This window comes from Eretmochelys imbricata, chromosome 4, assembly GCF_965152235.1.
Source record: "Eretmochelys imbricata isolate rEreImb1 chromosome 4, rEreImb1.hap1, whole genome shotgun sequence".
Classification (NCBI taxonomy): domain Eukaryota; kingdom Metazoa; phylum Chordata; order Testudines; family Cheloniidae; genus Eretmochelys; species Eretmochelys imbricata.
The window spans coordinates 100,789,571-100,813,288 of NC_135575.1; the positions used below are offsets into that span (position 1 = coordinate 100,789,571).

General features: G+C 39.3%; 1 protein-coding gene across 5 annotated transcripts in view; it reads left to right on the forward strand.

Moving 5' to 3' along the window:
• Nucleotides 1–22,395, forward strand: part of PDS5A (PDS5 cohesin associated factor A) — a 185,386-nt gene extending 162,991 nt beyond the window's left edge. For 2 of the 5 annotated variants that reach the window (XM_077815733.1, XM_077815731.1), the window contains exons 27-34: nt 3,992–4,124; nt 4,786–4,905; nt 6,119–6,181; nt 8,958–9,103; nt 10,513–10,618; nt 15,055–15,410; nt 20,460–20,610; nt 21,202–22,395. In XM_077815733.1, the coding sequence (XP_077671859.1) occupies nt 3,992–4,124; nt 4,786–4,905; nt 6,119–6,181; nt 8,958–9,103; nt 10,513–10,618; nt 15,055–15,410; nt 20,460–20,610; nt 21,202–21,237 (1,111 nt within the window). In that variant the 3' untranslated portion in view covers nt 21,238–22,395. The other 3 variants (XR_013345994.1, XR_013345993.1, XM_077815732.1) reach the window with 3 other exon arrangements.
• Nucleotides 22,396–23,718: the final 1,323 nt, after the last annotated feature.

Below are 23,718 nucleotides of genomic sequence, written 5' to 3' on the forward strand. Positions count from 1 at the left end.
AGTGGAGCATTCATAAGGACATTACTTAAAGGAGGAGCAGAGGTTACTCATCTTGTACAGTAATTGGAGTTCTTCAGTATGTTTGTACGTATGGGTGCATCGCTACATGCTCTCCTTTCCTACTTCTTCTTTGTGGTAGGGAAGGAAGTGAGGGCAATTCGCTTGTCACAGCCCTATATGCCCTTGGGTGCATATATAAACCGAACAGAGACTTCTATCAAAAGTCTCCAGTCAAAGGCCCCTGGGACACTCACTCACCTGAAGTGGAGCACCCATAGGGACAAACATGTTTAAGAACTCCAGTTACTTTACATAGTAAGTAACCTCTCCTTGTATGGAGCAAGGAATGTTCCATTCAGGCATCTGACAGGAATATATTGCTGAAAAGTCTCCTGAGATAAATCCAAAAACCCTTTTCTCTAAAAATAAAAATCAACAATACTCCTAGGAAACTCTGCTTAGAGTCCATCCTAAGGTATTCTCATAGATTTCTGCTAACTTACAGAAGCAGGCTGGCATTCTTTTCAAATTGATTGATTCCAACCTGGTTGCAAGTGCCCTAAATACAACAGTGTAAAGAAAATCTGTGATTAGCTAGATATTCAACTATATTGAGTTGACATACATTCTGATAGATAGACTCTAGGATGCTCCTCAGAGATATGCAGTGATGTGTAGCCATGTTGGGCGCAGGATATTAGAGACACAAGATGAGTGAGGTAGTATGGTACTCTGACATCTGAGACAGTTGTCTTTTCCCTTTGAGCACATATTTTCCAAGGAATCTAAAGGCATTAAGGTAGGACAGGGATAAACCACATTCATTCCACTCTGACCCACATATCCATAATTTGCAGACCTGAGATCCTGCTAAAAATCTGTTTTTTTTTTCAAGGAAGAGCACATTTTGTTTTTATATATTTGACTTAGTTTGAAGTTTGACTATTTGTGCATGATCACCTATTTACGAAGTTGTAGACGAGGGCCTGCATACACCATAAGTTGATGATAGAGGAAGCAATCAAAATCAAATGTGTTCTTAATAGCTGTGCACTCTTTTGAGAATCTTTAACTGACAATACTGTGTTTCAGAGGTACTTGATAAGAGCAGTTTAAGGATCCAGCCTTCATCCATTTTAGTCTTTGTGAATAATGGAAGGATGTGAGATAGGCTAGCATGTCTATTTAATTGAATCTGCCAAACATAACGGATATTTTATCTCAATTGAGTGGCAGTTTATTATTTAAATGTTCTTATGGGATACTCACTTCTCTTCCTTTGAACTTCTGAAGGAAGCATTCTTCATGTTCGGCACTTTGCAGTTTTCAATATTTATATCCTCAACCAGGAAGATTAGGGTTCCTAAGAATTTGGAAATCTGACATTCAGGCAGACTGTTTGTCTAGTCGCGGTGTTAGTTTTTCTACAAAAGTAATCCTCCTTTCCCAGCTTTATGGGATTAAAGCAGCAGCTAGCAAATGTTGCCCTTCTTGGTCTCCCTCATATTTCTTTCCCAGAGAAGTAATATTGAGCCTTATTACAACTGCATCCAGTTTTCTTGGTCAGATCTCTCAACTTTCAGAGCTGCCAGTGTGTGACAAATGAAAGCATCGAGCTCCTATGTTTTGTTCCTATGTTGCCCTTTGTGCCATAATTGACAAATTATGTGTGTTAACTATAAAACCTGGTTTTAAGGATGTTTTCTCACTGTGTGAATTAAATAAACCGGTTTTTAAAAAAGAAAACAGAAAAAATAAATTCCATCATGTGCAACCATAAAATAGAGCCCTGCACAGGACTATTTTTTTAATCCCGCTCCTGTCCTGCCCTGCAATACCTACTTCCACTCCCACCTGCTCCTGCATTGTTTCTTGCCTTTTTATGCTGCTCCCACCTGCAAAAACCTTAGAACCCGCAAGAGAGACACATTCTCCCGTGCTACAAAAAAATTGTTGATTAATTTATTATAAATGGAATTCAGACAAAATGTTTACTACTGAAAGAATAAAACAAATCTTGCTTAAACCATGTAAAAAATACTTTAATTCTGTTATAATAGACATCAAATCTCTTTATATCCCTCACTTAAAATATTAAAACCTTTAAAGATTTAAATAATTTTAAGACCTTTAAATATTAAAACCTTTAAAGATTATGTTTTCCTGCAGATTATTGCAGTCTGTTTTTTTTGCCCACCAAACTCCCCTGCAATAAAGTACATTTGATCCGCTCCCGCTGTTGTGTCAGCGGGTCCTGCGGCACCTATGGGATCCCAGTGCCGCTGCATGGCACTCTCTCCCCTCCTGTCTGAGTCATGACCAAGATTTGAACCATGGACTTTCAGACTTCTACTACTTGAGCTACAGAAGTAATCCTGATATTTTCTGTGGACGAAGTGCTAAAGGGGGATGCCACACACATTTATTCAGTGATTACACAACTATTTGGTAGACAGCAACAGAATGCTGGGATCAGGAATTCTGGGTTCTAGTCATGGCTGTGGGAGAGGAGTGTTGGATAGTGGCTAATGCAGAGGTTACCAGCTAGATAGGCAAACACTCTAATTTGGGTTGTTTGTTCTGAAAGGCAAAGTGTCTGAGACTTGGGTCTGCCATACTATAAACCTAGGTTCTATTTTCATCCTTTCCGGATGTTACCTTGTGCAGCCCCTCAGTTAACTTGTTTTTAAATTGCTGAGAGAGGCATTGATACTCGCCTGCCTTCTAGTGTAGGAGTAAGAAGCATTGTTCAATAATAAGGCTTATGAAAGGCTTCTTGGCCATCAGATCAGTGCACTTTGCCCTAGGGTACTTTGTGGGGGAGTGTCTCTCTCACACATTTGTGGAATATTGCCTATGTTTGTGGTACAATGGAACAGGTAGCTGGATTCAACCAAAATGTGAGACATCTGTCTTGGTATCTGTCTCCATTATGGGAAGCTTCTTCAGGAGTGGTGGAACAATTTTTAGAGTCAGAGTGCTGAAAAACATTGACTGAATGCATCCGATGAAGTGAGCTGTAGCTCACAAAAGCTTATTCTCAAATAAATTGGTTAGTCTCTAAGGTGCCACAAGTACTCCTTTTCTCTTTGCGAATACAGACTAACACGGCTGCTACTCTGAAACCATTGAATAGAACTGTAAACCCTGAATATGATGGAAACCATATATTTGATTGATATTACTACTTCAAGCCAAGTTGCTGCCAGACCTCCAGCACCGCTAGTTCCAGTGCCCCCTGTTTGCTTGTTACGTCACCTCTCTGTTAAATATCCTTTCTTTTGCCTGATATTGATAAAAGGATATATACAACAAGGAGAAATTGTCAGTGCTCCATCTTCTTTCTTCCCTTCATTTCCTCTGATATTTTTTTATTTTGTGAGGTTAGCTCATGGAAGTGAACTAAGAGAGGAGAAAGTGAATGAGTTGGACTTTTTATACAGACCTTGATTGAGTCTTTTCCACCCAAACAATTACCATAAAATTAAATTTTCATTCTTGTTTAATATAGAGTTCACTCAGGGCTTGATCCTAAGCCCATTAAAATCAATACAGAATAGTTAGTTAATTGTGTGGCACAGGTATTTCAGTGTAGTTTCAAGTTAACTTGACATATTAAGACCTGTAAATTGCATGCGCATATATATATATATATATATATATATATATATATATATATAATGTTCTAAACTGGGTTGGTGGTGTTAAAAGACCTGTAAATTCAAGCATGAACCACACACAGAATTTAAAACATATATGCAATTTACAGATTTTAAAATGTCAAGTTTACTTGAAACTATACTGAAATACCCCTGTGCTACACACACACATAAGATTTGACTTATATATACGATTTGACCACAGTCTCTTAAGACTGCTGTTATAGCTGATAGAGCTAATAGAATAACGTTTTTAAAGATGTTGCTATTCCTTCTCCACACATGGAGATCACAATATCAAACATGGTATTTAGTTACTTGTGTTTCATTAGGTGCCTGTGGTTCATGCTTGAAGTTTTAATGACAAAGAATGAGAACAACAGCCATGCCTTCATGAAAAAGATGGCAGAAAGCATCAAGCTTACCCGGGATGCTCAGTCTCCTGATGAGCCTAAGGCCAATGAAGTAAGAAATATGATTCACTTTAGGAGTGGTGGTTGAGAGCAGAAGGGTTTTGCAATCAGATGTACAACAAGATACATAAGATGTTAGAAAGCACAAAACCAGAAATGTTTACTGTCCTCTAGAGAGAACATTAGTTGTAAACAATGTACACGTTACTTATCTCCAGCTTTAAAAAAAAAAAAAACTGTTGCTTTTAGCAGCTAAGTTGAATAAATTGCATTTGTTAAATATTGTCTGCTATTCAGTGTTAATTTTCACTGCAGCCCTGAACTTTTAGTTGCATGTAGATGTTAGACAGTTTCTTCTCTTTGGGAAAATAATGTAATATGTATAACTACTATGAATGTCTACTGTTGGAGTAAGAAACTTGTTGGTGTGTTCGAGTGAGCAACAGCCATCAGATGTGCATTTATACGTCTAAAGTATTTTTCATTATTCATTCAGGAGTATTGTATAGAAAATAAACTGGGAACTACAGAGAGGGGCAAGGTGTGATGAGGAGCGAAGTATGCTGTTAATTCTTTAAGTGTAAAATATGTTCTTAATAGTTGATACAGAATTATTTTTGCTCATTGATTATACATTTTAAGAGTACATTCTTGCTACTCTTATGAAAATTATAAATAATATCTAAAGCACTGTTTCCCTTTTTTTCCCTCAGAAACTCTATACAGTATGTGATGTAGCACTGTGTGTAATCAACAGCAAGAGTGCTTTATGTAATGCAGATTCACCAAAGGACCCTGTATTGCCCACCAAATTTTTTACGCAACCTGAAAAGGTAATTTTGTTAATTCATTTTCTGGGAGGAGTAATACAAATACTTTGTGACTTAACTTTCAAGGCTATATCATAATTTAAAATACGGAGTTGGGAGAAAACTTGTATTTATTATAAGAAGTATTCACTTATATAGCACAAATTGTATGCTAAGCCATCTGTCCATCTTGAGCAGATGCAGCTAAAGTTGTTTGTTAGCAGGTGATAGTTATTTAAAATACTGATGCTTTAACTGACATTGACAGGACATTGCATTAAGGAGTTGTGCACCTGCTGGGAGGGAGAAATGAAAAAGCCAAAACACAAAGAGAAAGAAATGGAATGCAAAGCTGACAAAAAAGTATAGAGAGGAAACAGATAGATTGGTGATTAAATTTTAAAACATCTTGCATATATTTAATTCTGATAATTGTTTGGTGTAGTGCATTTACTTTTTTTTTTTAAAAAAAGTCCTTTTAATATAATCTTTAGCCTCTTGGGATTTAAGATTTCCTTGGGCAACCTCATTGTCACCAGTAGAACCCTGTATCACACTACCATAATCAGGACATAAATTGCTAGAGTAGAGCCAAATGAATTCTACAGGATAGATTTTAATTTCTGGTTGTGCAAGAGAATACATCTCAAAATTTCCAGTATCATAAACAGAGAACCCTTCCAGAGGCTGATATTTCAAAGGTTAAATGATGTAACTTGGTAGTTTACTTGCATCATTATGCAGTATCAAATACTATAGTGATGCAGGCCAAGTGAGCATGTAGAGAGATTGATTTGCATTATGATTGACTAGGTTGATACCTATATATTAAAAATCAAAATGAAATAAGATTACAACTTTCAGTTTATAAAAACCACTTCTCTTTGGTCTTCCAAAACAAATAATACAGCTAGACACAACGTATACAACAGGGAAATCACTTTTGCTTACCTTCAAGTTAATTAGAAAAAATTGGGAATCTGGAATTGAAGTGCGTGACTGCTGAATACAAACTGTGCAGTTCTGAATAAAATTTTGTTGTGCTTTATTAGATTAAATTTGTCACTAGGAAGCTATATAAACTCTTAAGTGTAGTTTCTGAAAATTGGAAAGGCCTCAAGACGGTTTGATGATAACAACTTACGTGACAAAATAAATCTTTCACACTGACATAAAAATAAAACCTTAAAATAGAGAAGACAAATGCAGATCTAATTATTTTCCTTTTTTCACGCAGGACTTCTGTAATGACAGGAATTATATTACAGAAGAGACAAGGGTTCTTCTTTTAACAGGAAAGGTACTGTATGTTAATTAATTGTAATGACTTTGCACATGATATATAGCGATTAATAGGCATTCTAGTTTTTCATTTTCAGAGAAATCACTATAAGACTCAGTACAGCAGTTCAAAAAGTGTATTACCAAGTTTGTTTGCTACTTTTAATTATTAATAGTTATACATAGGTGCGAGAATTGTAAATTGCTTTTACTAGAAGGCTCAACAAATGCCTTTAATTTGACACTATTTTCAGAGGGGAGCAAGGGACAGTGCTTACTGTCCTTGCTTTGTCCATCCTGTGCACTGACAAAAATCTGTGAAGGGAAAAATAGTAATTTATCATATAATCACAGGATGCCTTATAATTTGTACGTACAAGGGTGCAGAAGCAAGGTTGAAAATGCTTAATTCTGGCATTTACAAGTTTTGGAGGCGTTGATTTTGTCACCTTGTAAAATGTAAAGATCTTAAGAACAGCATAGTTCACACATTTCTCATTTACGCTTCATTTGCATTTGCTCCTTTACATACTCTCTTCCATGTAACTATATAGTACTACATAATTTACTGTAAATTTTGCTTAGAGTCAGAAGCAATAGTTTTATAGTATTTGTGTACATGATGGAGTTATGAAATACTGCCTACGTTTATAGCTTAAATAGTTTTGAAATTTGATTACTGAAATGTTAATATTTGAAACACATTTTCACTGGTTGTTTAAACTGAGCCCTTCGATTCTTTGATAGTAGTCATTCAGCTAAATTGAATCTTCTGGAAACATTATTGTAGCTAGCAACTCTTGCTAAATATGGGACATATTTTTCTCACTAATGCAGCTCTAAACACAATAGCAGGCCTGGTTTATTTTCTGTTGCTTAAGTTATTTAACTATTACTATTGTACCAAACATCTGAAAAAATTAACATTTATTCAGTGCCCTGACATTTTAATGTTTAAGTAAACATTTTATTTCACTTTCTCTCAGTTCAGATTTCAGACAGTACATAAGTGGTATATTGTTTTTATGATAAAACACATAACTCTAACTTTCAAGTAAACTTAGTGCGCTACTTGTTCCAGGGCAGTGTAACTACCGGTCCATGTACTTAGTAACAGGCTATTTTTATGCAGGACATTAGCATGTTATCATGCCATTATACCAGAGGTTGGCAAACTACGGCCCGCAGGCCACATTCGGCCCGCGGGACCGTCCTGCCCGGCCCCTGAGCTCCTGGCCTGGGAGGCTAGCCCCTCCCCTGCTATTCCCCCTCCTCCACCTGCCTGGGCGGTGGGGCTGCACACTCATGCAGCACAGCAGCATGTCTGGCTCCGGGCGGCGCAGCTCCCAGATATGCTGCTCTGAGCGGCATGGTAAGGGGGCCAGGGCTGGGGGGTTGGATAAGGAGTAGGGAGTCCCGGGGGGCAGTCAGGGGACAGGGGGCGGTTGGATGGGGTGGAGGTTCTGGGGGGATAGGGGGTGGTGGTCAGGGGACGGGAACAGGGGGTGGTTGGATAGGGCAGAGGTTCTGTGGGGGGCAGTCAGGGGGTGGGGAGGGAGGTGGGATTAGATAGGGGATGGGGATACCGGGAGGGGGTGGCCGGTGACAAGGAGCCTGGGGGGTTGGGGGGGTTGGGTGGGTGGGAGATTCGGAGGGGGGTGGTCAGGGGGTGGGAAGTGGGAGGGGGCGGGGACCAGGCTGTTCGGGGAGGCACAGCCTTCCCTACCCGGCCCTCCATACAGTTTCGCACCCCGATGTGGCCCTCTGGCCAAAAAGTTTGCCCACCCCCGCATTATACCCTATCTCCTGTCTCAGCCACCGGCCATGTATGCACGCAGTATAAAAATAAACATCCTGTCTTTTGGCTTTGCCCTGGTTGCCTCCTAATAGTTTAGTTGCCTCCCTGCCGCAAGAGGCTACAGTTCTGCTGGCCAGATGGCTGCTCAGCATCTGTGACATGGTTTTCCTGCTTGGCTTCCTGTTAAATTAACCCCCAACTCCAGAGCAGTATGGAGAGAATATTTTTATTTAACATGGTCTAGAAGGAAACCTGAAAACCCACTGGAGAAGCAGCTTTGTGCCAACCATGCTATAAAGAAAATGCCCTAGCTTCCCACAGAGTGTATAGTGCAAAGAGAAGTACCACCTCCTTTTCCTGTCTAGGCACCCCGAACAAATAGATTACCATCCGGTCCATCTAAACCAAAGATACCAGCCATGCGCCAGAAGTCCCTAAAAGATGTGATGTACAGCAACTGGCATTTTACATTAGCTTTCCTTATGCTGAATTAGGAATGTTCAGATTTCACGTTTTCTTGGACAGCGGACCTAATCCTACCCTTCTGTTGGGAAAGTTTGTATTTATTTGCCCACAACTTGTCTTCTATAGATTGCAAGTTTCTTCTGCTTTATTTGGGTAGTTGTTGCAGAATACTGCCACCTTCATAAGGTTTTTTGGGGGCCCCCAGTATGATATTAGCAGTCATTGGCCATTTGCATGCCTGATATGCAAAGTTCCCTGAATAATAATTTTTTTATAAAATCAAGCAGAATGGTCCATAGCAATTGACAGCAGCCATTGTGTTAGGAAAGACCTCCCACAAATGCCTTTTATCGCATGTTGCTAGTTAAGATGGGAATTATTGCTGCGAGTGGAAGAGGTTATTTAGTATAATAGTTGTGCAGTTAATCCTCACTGTACCATAGACAATATTTTTAAAAAATTTTAGTGTGTTTTTAAAATTCCTGTTTGTATACCTTTAATAAAAGCTTGAATAAATCTCTCTGCATTTTAGCCAAAACCAACTGGTGTATTAGGTGCAGTAAACAAACCATTATCTGCAACTGGAAGGAGACCTTATATTAGAAGCACAGGATCAGAGACTGGAAGCAATATTAGTGTAAACTCAGAGTTGAGCTCTCCTGCAGGAAACAGATCAAGGTACATGGTGTTTATTTGTTTGCAGCTATTTACTTCATTTAACACTATACACTCCTGTGTTTTGGAAATAAGTCTTTTGTTTGTATGCCATTGTACTTTGCTGAATTTGAACAATCAGGAAATGATACTTTGCATTTTTTTATTCCTATAGCCTAGGGTTCTTTATAGACACCTTTGTGATCCTTTTTTTTAAAATAGCCAAGATAATTGACACATTTAGAGGTTGTGAACTGTGCAGGATCGTATAGCAAGTCAGTGGCGTAGACGGGAATAAAATCTAACTCTCCTAACTCCCTGCCCTGTTTTCAATCAACTAAACCACAGGTGCATCTCTATATAATTGATCTTGTACCATGTACATCACCATGGAATCTGAGCACCTCGAGACAATACTTATCAACCTCACTAAATTAAGAGAATTTTCTTTCTTGTGTACACTGTGTGCATTAGCTATAATAAAGACAATTCAGATCCAGATGGATTGCAAATGTATTCTGATGCCATGTGATTGAACACTCTCGCTACTTGTTTTTAATATTTTTCCATCTGAAAATATATTAATAAACCACTAACAAGAATATTGTTGTGTAATTAGATTCTACAGCCCACATGTTTCTAATATGAAAGAATTAAGATTAATCATGTTGCTTAATAAACAATAAATATAATTTCTCTTCACTTTTTAATGACTGTAGTGTCTCAGTTAAAACAAAGAGTTTTGCTGATTAAGTACATTTAAGTTAATATGTAGTTTAATAGAAGGCTAAAATGAAAAGGTAGGAATAAATGTTGCTTATAATATGTGACAGGAAAATGCTTTATTTTCTAAAGTACATAGGGACAAATTTTGAAAGGTATTGAAGTGCCTAACTCCCATTGATTTTTTTAAAAATCTACTGCAGAGAGAGAGAGAGCTTGCACTTTGAAATTTTAAGGCTGAGTTTAGCTTGTTTCATAGTTGATGAACTTGATAGGCTAAATGGTTAAAGAAAGAAAGTTGAGTACAACTAAAGGTTTAGTTGTTTCATAAAATTGAAGGGTAGTACCACTTCTATATCCATTTGGAATATGTCCCTCAACTGGGGCAAAGCTTGGATGGTCCTGGGGCACACACAGTAATGGCTCTGAATAGTCTTAATATGGTATGTTTTGTGAAAAATCTCCCCTCCTGGAACAGCTGTGTGCAAGTTCTTGTCCTGATTAATAGATTTGTTCTTATCCTGCAAACTGGTGGTATCACAGTTGAATGAAAGTTAATACTTGCCTGTATGGGAAACATTCTGATAAGGGGAATATAAAAGTGAAGGCAGGTGATTTTTTTTCTACTTTAGTCTGCGCTCCTGTCTGTCTGCGTTGTTTAAGAAGAAAAAAATAGTTGCATACATGATTGTTTTTAATTCCTCTAACAGGGAACAGAGTTCAGATATATCAGAAACTGGGGTCAGCGAAAATGATGAAAATCCAGTGAGGATTATTTCAGTCACGCCAGCAAAGACAGAACCTGTGAAAAACAAGGTAGATTTCATATTTTTAAAAGTGAACACTATTTTTATAGCTAATCTGGCATAGAAATTCATTTAGTACATACCAACATTTCCTAGATGGTCTCTGAAAGAATTGATGCCTCATCTCATTCAATGTAATTATCTCATTTCTTTTGTCAGCCCATAAAAAGACAGCTCATTTTCAGAACAACTAACGATTTTTTCAGACAAATGGATAGATGGCATGTATTGTCAAACAGTACGGACTAGTTAAGAGAGTTCGTCCTATTTTATGAAATACCAAAGGGACTACAATGGAACCTTCACGTTTCCCATCTTTTTTTCAGTTTGTTCACAGTTTTAATGTTGTTTTAAGTTAAGGTTATATCCAGTTTGTTTGACTATTTATATTTGATAGACCTGCCTGGTCTGTTCAGTATGTGGTCAGAGATTGCACTCAGTTTAATAAAATCACTAGAAATGATGTGTCATTGGTGTTGAAAAGATGCTTAATCTATAACACCCAGTTAGCGATTTTTGAGGGGAGAGAGGAATATGCACAACAGCACAAGAGTTAAGTAAAGAGTATTCCTCCCAGCATTACATTTCTTTGTATCTACTAGATTGTGCCACAACCAAAATAGTATTTAAACTCTGATTTTTTTAATATTTTATTTCCTTGAGCTTTTTTAAAGAAGAAAATACTTCTCTCATAGAACACAATTTAAAAAAAAAAAATCTAAGTTCAGTACTACATTTTTGTAATTATAGAGAAGGGAATGGATAGTGCTAATTTTATGATTTAATACATATATTTATCCAGTCTCTTAAGTAAATATTTAGGTAAAGATGTAAGCAGGCATTTCAAGTGCAGATTGTGGAAAGAGGCTAATTGTTATGTAGACAAGGTTGAAGATGCTATCATGTAAGATCATTTATGATAGGGGTGGCCAACCTGAGCTCGAGAAGGAGTCAGAATTTACCAATGTAAAGAGCCACAATAATACGTCAGCAGCCCCTCATTAGCTCCCCGCCTCCTGCCCACCCGCAGCCCCGCCGATCAGCGCCTCCACCTCCCTTCCCACACCTCCCAATCAGCTGTTTCATGGCAAGCAGGAGGCTCTGGGGGGAGGGGGAGGAGCGAGGACATGGCAGGCTCAGGGGCGGGGGCAGGGCCTGGGGCAGAGCCAGGGGTTGAGCAGTGAGCACCCCCCCCCCAGCACACTGGAAAGTTGGCGCCTGTAGCTCCAGTCCGGGAGTCGGTGCCTAGACAAGGAGCCGCGTATTAACTTCTGCAGAGCCGCACGTGGCTCCAGAGCCACAGGGTGGCCACCCCTGATTTATTACATCCTACCCGCACCTTCTCCAAAATGGAAACAATCTTTCTGAAATTTCACAATCTGAGTTTTTGCCAGGGTGGAATTTTTCTGTAAAGTTTGGGACAAATTGGACAAGGCATATGGGAGATATGACAGTTCAAAAAAGTAAATGTTCCCACTTTTTGAGATTTTGGTTGAGATTTTCAGAGCTATAGGGTATTTAGGTACACTGCTCCCATTGATATCACAGGGTGTTGTGTAGCTAAATTACCTACCTGGATTTGGAAATCTCAACCCTTATTCATTTGCTTCATAGTGATTCCAAGATATCTTGCTCAAGGGAACAGCAAATTTATTCTAAGCTGTTGGCCCTGGTGAGAACTTGTTTCTTCAAGATAATTTAGTTATTAAAGGTTTCAGAGTAGCAGCCGTGTTAGTCTGTATTCGCAAAAAGGAGTACTTGTGGCACGAAAGCTTATGCTCAAATAAATGTGTTAGTCTCTAAGGTGCCACAAGTACTCCTTTTCTTTTTAGTTATTAAAAACACTTGTGATCCTGTGTCCACATGTCTGTTTTTTTAATTGAGGTGATCTATGCCAATTGAAAGCTTCCTAACCTGTAAGAAATGTATTTTACAGAAACATATACTAGAAAGCCTATATCCACACACAAGTGTGAGGAGGGAAGAGTAGGTTTATAGCCAAGAGTACCTGAATTCCATTCCCAGTGCTCCCATTGCTTGACCTTAAAATGTTCGTTAAGTTGCTCTTGACTGCTAAGGAAAACTAACTAGGATTACACAAAATTATACAAATAGTGACTAGCTTGACGGTCACTGTGAATAAAATATTGCCTAAGGGGAAAAATAGCTCCCGAGATGTGTATGTTTTTTCCATGCATGTATTTTATAGAATCTGTTTAATCTCTACCCTTTCTTTCTGATACTACATTTTGAATCATTTGTCATCATGCTGAATTATTTCCCTATATGATATAAATTGTATATAATTATTGTTACTTAGAAATTTTTAGGGAGCTTTCAAGAACAACTTGTGTATAACCATTATGACCAAAATGTAGAAAATTAAAATTCTTCCCAGGCACTACCAAAATGCCTCATATGAGACTATTTAAAAAAAAAAAAAAAAAACAGGAAAAAATAGAAAAAAACTCTTACCATAAAGTTTGTTTAGCCATTTTTAAAATAACAATGGAACTTCTAACGAGAGAAATCCTAGTTTCAGACACCGCATCTAATTTATGGTGAATGGTTTTAATGGATGTGTTTTAAATTACATGAGATGATCAGGTGCCACATTAAAAAATTTATATATGGCATTTATCAAATAGCTAAACAAAAACCTTTAAATTTTTCACTCTTTAAAAAAAGGAGGCAGGGGAATTAGCACTGTTTTCATGTGTTTGAAAAACCCTTGGAAATATTTGGGTTTATAAGTTTTATTACTCTATAGCAATGGTTTTCAACCTGGGGTCTGCAGACTAAGATTTGCAAAGGGATCCGCACCTCCGTTCAAAATTTTTTACGCAGCTGCAAATGAAAAAAGGTCAAAAACCACTGCTCTATAGCAAAGTAAAGACTAACAGATATTTCATGATGCCAAATGAATATCAAATGGAAGCAATGTCAGCCAGATGGTTGGTCTGATTTAAAAATAATTAAATGGCTGATTTCTGATGGGCTGAACCATAGACCAAGTCTGTTTCCTAAGACCGCAATAGTTCAGCCTTTTAATAATGGTCATTTCACAGGCACCTAAGGTACATTCCTGATGAGCAACCTTTTTTTTAAACCAATGGCACATTTACAGCTTTTGTAGATTAAATAGTGTATACAACCCTTGGCAAACTCAAAATGCTATATTAATATGTGACAGGTTCACAAAAACATTATATAATGTTCTGTATTACTTAGTGGAAAGTAAAGAGATGGTGGCAGAATTATGAACTTGGCGATGAAGTTCTTTTATGTTATAGGTGCCATTTTAAGTTCTGGTGGCATCAGAGTAATTTTTCTTTTTGTCTCTGGTATTGAGTAATGAATTGCACTGTAATTGTACTTGAACTGCATAAATAAGGAGATGCAAAACCATCACAATATTTTTGCTAATCTGAAGTTCAGACTTGTGTGTTCTATTCATAAGCTGTCTGATGAAAAATGGCTTCAGCTACCGGGACCATTCAGCTCTACTTGTATTTTTACCCATATGAATAATTACAGGTTTTCAAGGTACACAGGAAATAATGTAAATAATTTCACTGGGTCTGTTGCCATGGTAGAGCCATGATGTTAACAGTCATCATCTTAGGTATGTTCCTTGAATACCCCTCTCTCCTCCTCCATGTGAGATGTGCTGGCAACTGTTCCAGGGGCCACTGATTAGATGGCCACTTACCACCTCTCCCCTTTGCCCAGGGGTCCATTGCGCAGCCCTGCCCTATGTAAGAGGAAGAACACCCCCTATCCCCACATACACACACGCATTGCTCCCTGTACCTAGTGAACGTGGCAAAACACGTGCGGATGGGAGATTCCCCCCATACCCCAGTTTCCATCTTCCTCACTTCCCCAAAACCCTTTTTTTTGTCCTGGAGTGTGTTCTGGAAGGGGTTTTTTTATTTTATTTTATTACTACTACTACTACCACAGCTTTACTGGAGGTTGGTCTCAGAAATCCATCTACTAAAGTAAACCCCCTTTTTGCTGCACTAAAGTCTTGTTTCACCAGAGACATTGCTTACTGCCCTTCTAGTAGATCTCCCAGTGATGGGCAAAGAGACTGTGAAGGAGCATGCCTCGTAGGACCATGGTGGGAAGTGAGAGTGTTATAGTCCTACCATAATCTTAGTTACTTTCAAAATACAAATAAATTACTTTGAGACTGAAAGAAAATGCACTGTGTCATACATTATAGGTTTCATATATTCAATTTATTGCAAGCAAACTATGCCAAAAAGTTCCATTTTGGTATGTTTTTTCACTAGAACCAAGCCTTACATGTTGGGTGGGTGTTCGTATGATTTGTTGCATATCTGCTTCAGAAATTCATGCTTTTGTCTGATAACAGTTACAGCTTGGCCTTTGGGGATCTTGTTTTTGCTAAATAGGAATTTTTCTTTTCTTTTCTAGGAGATTCATTCTGATCAGGCTACACAAGGAAACATTAGCACTGAACGTGGAAAAAAAAGAACGGCAGCAGCAGCTGGATCAGAAAACATTCATCAAAAAACAGAAGAAAAAAAAGCAGATGAATCAGGACCACCAGCCCCTCCCAAACCTAGGAGAGGGCGTCCACCAAAGTCTGAATCTCAGGGCACCACAGTAAAAAATGATGAAACAAATAAACCATCTGGCAGGGGAAGGAAAAGGGCAGCAGTAGGTCAAGAGAGTTCAGGGGGTTTAGAGGCAGGTAATGCCAAAGCACCAAAACAGCAAGACATAGCAAAAAAAGCAGCACCAGCACAGAGACAAATTGATCTACAAAGGTAAAAATAGCATCTTTCCTACCTCCAAGATATATCCTGAGCTTTAGAAGTAATGTATTCAACAAATGGTTAAACACTCTAACCAAAACATTTACTAATAACCAGCATCATGGCTCAGCACATTGCATTGTGAAATATATTTTTTCTTGGGGTATCTCAAGATTAAACCTATGTATATGCTATGAGAACAAGGCTCAGAGCACTGAATATAGTATATGAGACCAGAAACCATATCCTCTTTTTGTACAATATTATTTCTTGAATGTGGTGCTTCCATTGGCATCATCTGCATCACTATGTCAGAGAGCTAAGAGTGTTGGAGTTGGAATTTTTCACTCCATTTACTAATGCAAATATACATGTGCTCTAACTCAGGACCCTGGTCTGGTCAATCAACTAACAAAGTTAAAAGCACTATATCTTTGATGAATGAAATAATTTTTTTAAAAACATTTGGGTTTTGCTGCTTGTTTAATCCATGTCCTTTCTTGAAACAATCACTTGTCTAAAATATAAAAAAGCAAATGGATAACAGAAATTGAAACTGTGCGTTCACCAAGCAGCTATTTGACTTTGGTACAGCCCTTTTTCATTCTCTGTACACATGCTTTGATTTATACATTCACTGAGCGGTCTTTACATCTGAAACACAACTTCATACACCAGAACTAAACATTCAAAAAATTTGAAGAATTGGCTTAGTACAACCTTGGATGCCTACATTTTCCAAACATGTTTTAAATGTAAGAACCTTTAAATTGCAAAAACATGATAAGTAAGTTATGTGCTCAAAAAAACCTCAACTTAACCTGAAATAAGTATTTGAGTAGGTCTGTTAGTAATTTACACAGCAAGCTCTTTTTAAAGAGCTTGCAGAGATCATAGATTAAAAATAATTTAAAAGTGAAAAAATACAGCAAGAAATTAATTTTTAATAAGGAAGAGGCTGCATCTTGAAAGCAGTCCAAAAATCACATGGGCATGATTGTAATCATTATTGATATGAGATGTCATATCAGAATAGAGAAAATCATGTCTGTGACAGCATCAACTTAGGAAGTGAGGGGATTGCCCACAGAGACTTTGGTTTCTAGTTTTCAACTAAATTCAGTCTGTATGGGACAGAATGAGATGTTCCCCAGCCTTCCCATCTCACATCAAGACTGAGGGTATGTCTACACTACGAAATTAGGTCGAATTTATAGAAGTTGATTTTTTTAGGAAGCGCTTTTATACGGTCAATTGTGTGTGTCCCCACTAAGCACATTAAGTCGGCGGAGTGAGTCCACAGTACTGTGGCTAGCATCAACTTTTGGAGCGTTGCACTGTGGGTAGCTTTTCTGCAGTCTCTGCCGCCCATTGGAATTCTGGGTTAAGCTCCCAATGCCTGATGGGGCAAAAACATTGTGGCGGGTGGTTTTGGGTATATGTCATCAGTCGCCCCTCCCTCCATGAAAGCAACGACAGACAATCGTTTTGCGCCTTTTTTCTGTGTGGACACCATACTGCTTTCAGCAGATGGTGCAGTAGGACTGCTAACCTTCGTCATCAAACCACCGCTTCCGCTGCAACTCTGCTGTCCTGCTCTTGTCTCGATAGCGAATTTCTCCATGTTGGCTGTCATGTGCTCCCACTTCCGCTGCAACTCTGCTCTCATGAATCCACCTCGCAGGTCCTCTCATCGTTCTCTATAAATATCTACTCTCCTGGCATCCATCGTCAGCCACCACTTCCACTGCAACTCTGCTCTCCTGTAGACGCCATACCACGGCAAGCATGGAGCCCGCTCAGATCACCCAGCAATTATGAGCATTGTAAACACCTCACGCATTATCCTGCAGTATGTTCAGAACCAGAACCTGCAAAAGCAGGCGAGGAGGCGACGGCAGCGCAGTGATGAGAGTGATGAGGACATGGACACAGACTTCTCTCAAAGTACAGGCCCTGGCAATTTGGACATCCTGGTGGCAATGGGGCCGGCTCATGCTGTGGAATGCCAATTCTGGGCCCAGGAAACAAGCACAGAATGGTGGGACTACATAGTGTTGCAGGTCTGGGATGATTCCCTGTGGCTGCAAAACTTTTGCATGCATAAGGGCACTTTCATGGAACTTTGTGACTTGCTTTCCCTTGCCCTGAAGCGCAGGAATACCAAGATGAGAGCAGCCCTCACAGTTCACAAGCAAGTGGCGATAGCCCTCTGGAAGCTTGCAACTCCAGACAGCTACCGGTCAGTCGGGAATCAATTTGGAGTGGGCAAATCTACCCCTGGACAGTAGTCAGGAGCTGTTCAACTATAGGCTGAGCAAGTGCAGAATGGTGGTAGAATGTTCATTTGGATGTTTAAAAGCACGCTGGCGCAGTTTACTGACTCAGTTAGACCTCAGCGAAACCAATATTCCCATTGTTATTACTGCTTGCTGTGTGCTCCACAGCATCTGTGAGAGTAAAGGGGAGACGTTTATGGCGGGGTGGGAGGTTGAGGCAAATCGTCTGGCCGCTGATTATGTGCAGCCAGACACCAGGGCGGTTAGAAGAGCACAGCAGGGTGCGCTGCGCATCAGAGAAGCTTTGAAAACCAGTTTGATGACTGGCCAGGCTATGGTGTGACAGTTCTGTTTGTTTCTCCTTGGTTCACTCTACTTCCCTGTAAGCCAACCGACCTCTCCCCTTCAATCACCGCTTGCAGAGGCAATAAAGTCATTGTTGTTTCAAATTTATGCATTCTTTATTAATTTGTCACACAAATAGGGGAATAACTGCCAGGGGAGGAGGGAAAGACAAGGCCACACTGCACTTCAAAACTTATTGAATGCCAGCCTTCTGTTGCTTGGGCAGTCCTCTGGGGTGGAGTGGTTGGGGGCCCGGAGGGCCGCCTCACCCCTCACCTCTCCCCCCCCCCGCGTTCTTGGGTGTGCGGGTGAGGAGGCTATGGGGCTTGCAGAGGAGGGTGGTTGGTTACACAGGGGCGGCAGTCTGTGCTCCTGCTGCCTTTCCTGCAGCTCAACCATATGCCGGAGCATATTAGTTTGATCCTCCAGTAGCCTCAGCATTGCATCCTGCCACCACCTCATCACACTGCCACCACCTCTGCACTTGATTCTGCCACCTTTTCTCTTGCGTGTCCCTCCTGTCCTCACGTTCATTTTGTGCTTTCCTGGACTCTGACATTGCTTGCCTCAACACATTTTGCTGAGCTCTTTCAGTGTGGGAGGAGTGCATGAGCTCCGAGAACATTTCATCGCTAGTGCGTGTTTTTTTCGCCCTCTGATCTATGCTAGTCTCTGGGACGGAGATGACAGGGGGAGCATTGAAACATTTGCAGCTGTGGGAGGAAAAAAGGGAGAGTAGTATTTAAAAAGACACATTTTAGAGAACAATGGGTAGACTCTCGCTGTGAACCAAGCTGTTAACATTACATAGCACATGTGCTTTCGGTACAAGGTCGCCCCCCCTCCCTCCCCAATTCTCTGGGATGATCATTTCACCCCTGCCCCCACTGTGTGGTTAACAGCGGGGATGATTTCTTTTCAGCCACAGGCAAACAGCCCAGTAGGAACAGCCACCTCTGAATGTCCCCTTAATAAAATTCCCCTATTTCAACCAGGTGACCATGAATGATATCACTCTCCTGAGGATAACACAGAGAGGTAAAGAACGGATGTTGCTTGAATGCCAGCAAGCACGGACCATACACTGCCATGCTTTGTTATGCAGTGATTCCAGACTACGTACTACTGGCCTGGCGTGGTAAAATGTCCTACCATGGAGGACAGAATCAGTCTGCCCTCCCCAGAAACCTTTTGCAAAGGCTTTGGGAGTACCTCCAGGAGAGCTTAATTGAGATGTCCCTGGAAGATTTCCGCTCCATCCCCAGACACGTTAACAGACTTTTCCAGTAGCTGTACTGGCTGTGAATGCATCTCACATCTTCAGGGCAAATTAATCATTAAACACGCTTGCTTTTAAACCGTGTATTATATTTACAAAGGTACACTCACCAGAGGTGCCTCCTCTGCCTTCAAGGTCCGGGAGCTTGCGTTGGGAGGGTATTGGCTCCAGGGTGATAAACAGTTCCTGGCTGTCTGGGAGAATGGTTTCATCCTCATCTGCATCTTCCTCGTCCACAAAATCCTCATCCCTGTTGCGTGAGACTCCCCCCTTGCAGGAGTCCACGTACAAGGGTGGGGTAGTGGTAGGGGCACCACATAGAATTGCATGCAGCTCATCATAGAAGCGGCTTGTCTGGGGGTCTGACCCAGAGCGGCTGTTTGCCTCTGTTTTTTTTGGTAGGCTTGTCTGAGCTCCTTAAGTTTCACTTGGGACTGCTGCGGGTCCCTGTTATAGCCTCTGTCCTTCATGCCCTTGGAGATTTTTTCAAATATTTTGGCATTTCATCTTTTGGAACCGAGTTCTGATAGCACGGATTCCTCTCCCCATACAGCGATCCGATCCCGTACCTCCCGTTCGGTCCATGCTGGAGCTCTTTTGCGATTCTGGGACTTCATGGTCACCTGAGCTCGCCACGCTGGCCAAACAGGAAATGAAATTCAAAAGTTCCCAGTGCTTTTCCTCTGTACCTGGCTAGTGCACCTGAGTTGAAAGTGCTGTCCAGAGTGGTCACAATGGATAGCTCCCGGAGGCCAGTACTGTCGAATTGCGTCCACACTATCCCAAATTCAACCCAGCGACGTCGATTTCAGCACTAATCCCCTCGTCGGGTAGGAGTACAGAAATCAATTTTAAGAGCCCTTTAAGTCAACAAAAATGGCTTTGTCATGAGAACAGGTGCAGGGTTAAATCAATCTAATGCTGCTAAATTCGACCTAAACTCGTAGTATAGACCAGGGCTGAGACACCTGCTTGAAGTGACAGATAATGGCCCCAAAACCACAAAGGGTCATATTAGCATATAGTCAAAAAGAATCTGTATTTTACACTTTTCCTTGAAATTCTGTGGTATTTAATTTTTTACATACTTAAGCCATGCAGTGTGTATTAATTCAATGATTCCTAAAGGAATGTCAAAACAGTGTTAACATTTTTCAGAAGCCAGGTGCTGGGAAGTGATGGAGATTCACTGTTGGAGATAGACTCAAGTCCAGGATATTCATCAAATGATACGGATCATTTTAAAGCCTGTGAGAGCAGCCAGGAAGACAATGAGGATACAGAGCTAGCAGAGGGAGGCTTCCTAAAGGTGCAGCAGGGACATACAGGGCTGTTTTATAATTTTATTGTAGTTTGTGCAGTAGGGAAGCAAGGAATCCCATTTTCCTTCTATAAAAATCACCTTTGAGTGTGAGACATATCACAAAATCTTAGCTTTTTAGACTATTATTTGTGGATATCAGAAAAAGTATTTGCTGGGTTACTTGCTTTTAGATAAGAGTTCAGTGATAGTCTTTTGTAGGCTTGAATTCTTAAAGCAGTTGTTTTAAGTTACTCTCCCCATTCTACTGCATTAATTCAGTCTGATTCAACAGGAGAAAATGCTAGTCGGTTATGGAAATTAAAGCATATATCTATCTTCATTCAGGTTTCTGTATCACCACTTTTGGTTAAAACATGAAAATACACAGTAGGGAAATGTGGACTTATTGAACCAGTGCTGAGCTAGTCCAGAAGAAGATACAGTATAACGCTGGAAGATTAAAAGCACAAATGAAGAGTCAAGCGTATTGTAGGAACTTAAATGTACACATTGGTGAGGGTGGCTTTAATGGTTCAGAAGTAACTGAATTTTCTTTACCCAAATATTTAACTCTTATTTTCTTTTCTCCCCTATAAGGTAAAAAGAAAGCTTACACGAAAAGGGAGGAAATGAAGGCCAAATAAAGGCAAACTCCAAGCTTCTGCAAAAACTAAGATTCTGAAATTTCCTATACAGGAACTGAAATTACTTCAAAACACACAGCTTTCAGCTCTGAAAACAGAAGGAAAACTATGCTTCCCTTTTACATGAAATTAATCCTTCTCAATGGAAATGTAAAGCAGAAACTCTTGAGAAAGAGGCTAAAAGCATCTGTACTTATTTCCCCAGAGACTTTTTTTTATGAAAAGTCAATAATTAAGCAAATTGCTTAACACTTGGTTCCAGTTTCTGCATATCTGGAGTTTAAAAGTATTTTACTCCATTAATTTTCATGCTGCATTTTTTTTTTTTTAAAGAAAGTCAAAGGAGAGGTTCTTTTACTGACATTGAAAATTTGTGATCCGAGAGCCAGGTTATTCCCATGTTTCACAAGAAAAAGTAGATGTCTACTGAATGGAAACAAGAGTAGAGGAAAATCACAAGAAATATTTCTTTGCTTTCCTTTTGGAGACTGTTTTATGTATAATTCTTTCCGCCTGCCTACTTTTCTGCAAAAATAAGATGTACAGATTTCAGTTCCCTGCTATGAAAAGTCATGTGGTGGCAATTTTATAAATGTTGCTTTCTGATTTTTATCAGAGTGGGAAAATAATCACTTAAAATTATTATTGATTTGCAAGTAGACATTTCATTTTTTAATTTTTCCTCCATTTTAGTTTAATATAATTTGCAATAAATGTACATATTGATGTTTGTTTTATAAAAACATATATCACTTTTAAGTGTTTTTACTCCAGCAGTTCTGTTGGAATATTCAAAATTTTAAAGGAGTAAAGACAGTCCAGCATTTGATTTTATAATGTTTGTCACCAGATTTTTATTATTGATGTAAAAAAGTCAATTTTTAAAAATAGTTGGACTTCGGCAGCTTTGTAAGGAAAGTTGGAAATGGTTAGGGTTGCTCTCAATTTTGAGCATTGTGCTGATTGGAAGTAAGGTCTGTTTTGCATTTTGTCTTCCTGTCCAGGCTCATTTTTAATGTTTGTTTTAGAAGACTGTTGCATCAATATTATGTTTCCTGGCATCGTTCAGCATAGATACAGTGTACACTTTTATGTACACATGATCATATTTAAGTTTGTTGCATAAAATAAACGCTTCTAGGTGTCATATGGTGGTCCTTTTTTCATTCCCCCTAAATCTAATTATTGTGTATCTGTACGCAGGAACATTGCAGTTGAGTAAATAGGCTTTGTGCTGGCAGGTATGTAGTCAAAGGGGAAAATTTGCATCTGAAAAGACTGATCTGTTTTTTGTAAATTCATTTTTCCTGCCTAGAGGATAAGCATTGGACTGCAACTCAGGAGAACTGGGCTCTATTCCTCGTTCTGCTATTGGCCTGCTGGGTGACCTCGAGCAAGTCGCCTCACACCTCTGTGCCTCGGTTTCCCCATTTGTAAAATGAGGATAGTGTTACTTCTTTTGTAAAGTGTTTTGAGATTGATGAAAAAACACTGTATAAGAGCTAGGTATACAATATATTCTTTGCTATTGATGCGGTGGTTGAGGAATGCTTTCTGTCCTAAATTGGTAAAGTGTTGCTGTATGTTGTTAAACTATTATCTTTTTCTAGTCCCAGAGTGGCCGTGCTTCACTGATGGATACAATTTTGTGTTTGTGTTCACACAGAGCAATAGCTACATCTTAGGGTTTCTAGAGCAATATGAGAACCTCTGACATTAAAGGATTTTTATAAACATATTATATTAAAGGGACATTGTCAAGTTAAAAGTCATATAATAGTTAAACATTTATTTATCCTGTATCAACAGACTTTAGATTTCTAAAACTGAAAGAATTTTAGAAATCTGTTCTACTCTTCAGCATATATACTGTTTACTTTTGACACATTAGTCAGTTTTACCCTGGTTCTCATTCTAAAGTTCAAATAAATAAATAAAACATTTCTATAACTAGTAGGTTTTGGACACTTTTTTTTTTAAATGACAAAACCTATATTTTGGTTATAAACTACAGTCTCGGCTAGTGTCCCTTTGACAGTTATTTGTAATCAGAACTTTATGTACTTTTATAAATGTGTAATTCAAAATGATTAGTCTGAAAAGTTTAGAAAATGGATAAGTATTCTTTTTGCTCAGTGTAAATGTATACAGCCACTCGCAAACACAGTGTGCTGGAATAATACGTCAAAGGTTTAGAAAAACATTTTGTAAATTAACTCTGAGTTTACTGTTGTACACAGTAAGCTAAAAGAACAGGAGTACTTGTGGCACCTTAGAGACATACAAATTTATTAGAGCATAAGCTTTCGTGGGCTACAGCCCACTTCATCGGATGCATAGAATGGGACATATAGTAAGAAGATATATATACACATACAGAGAAGATGGAAGTTTCCATACAAACTGTAAGAGGCTAATTAGTTAAGATGAGCTATTATCAGCAGGAGAAAAAAACTTTTTTAGTGATAAT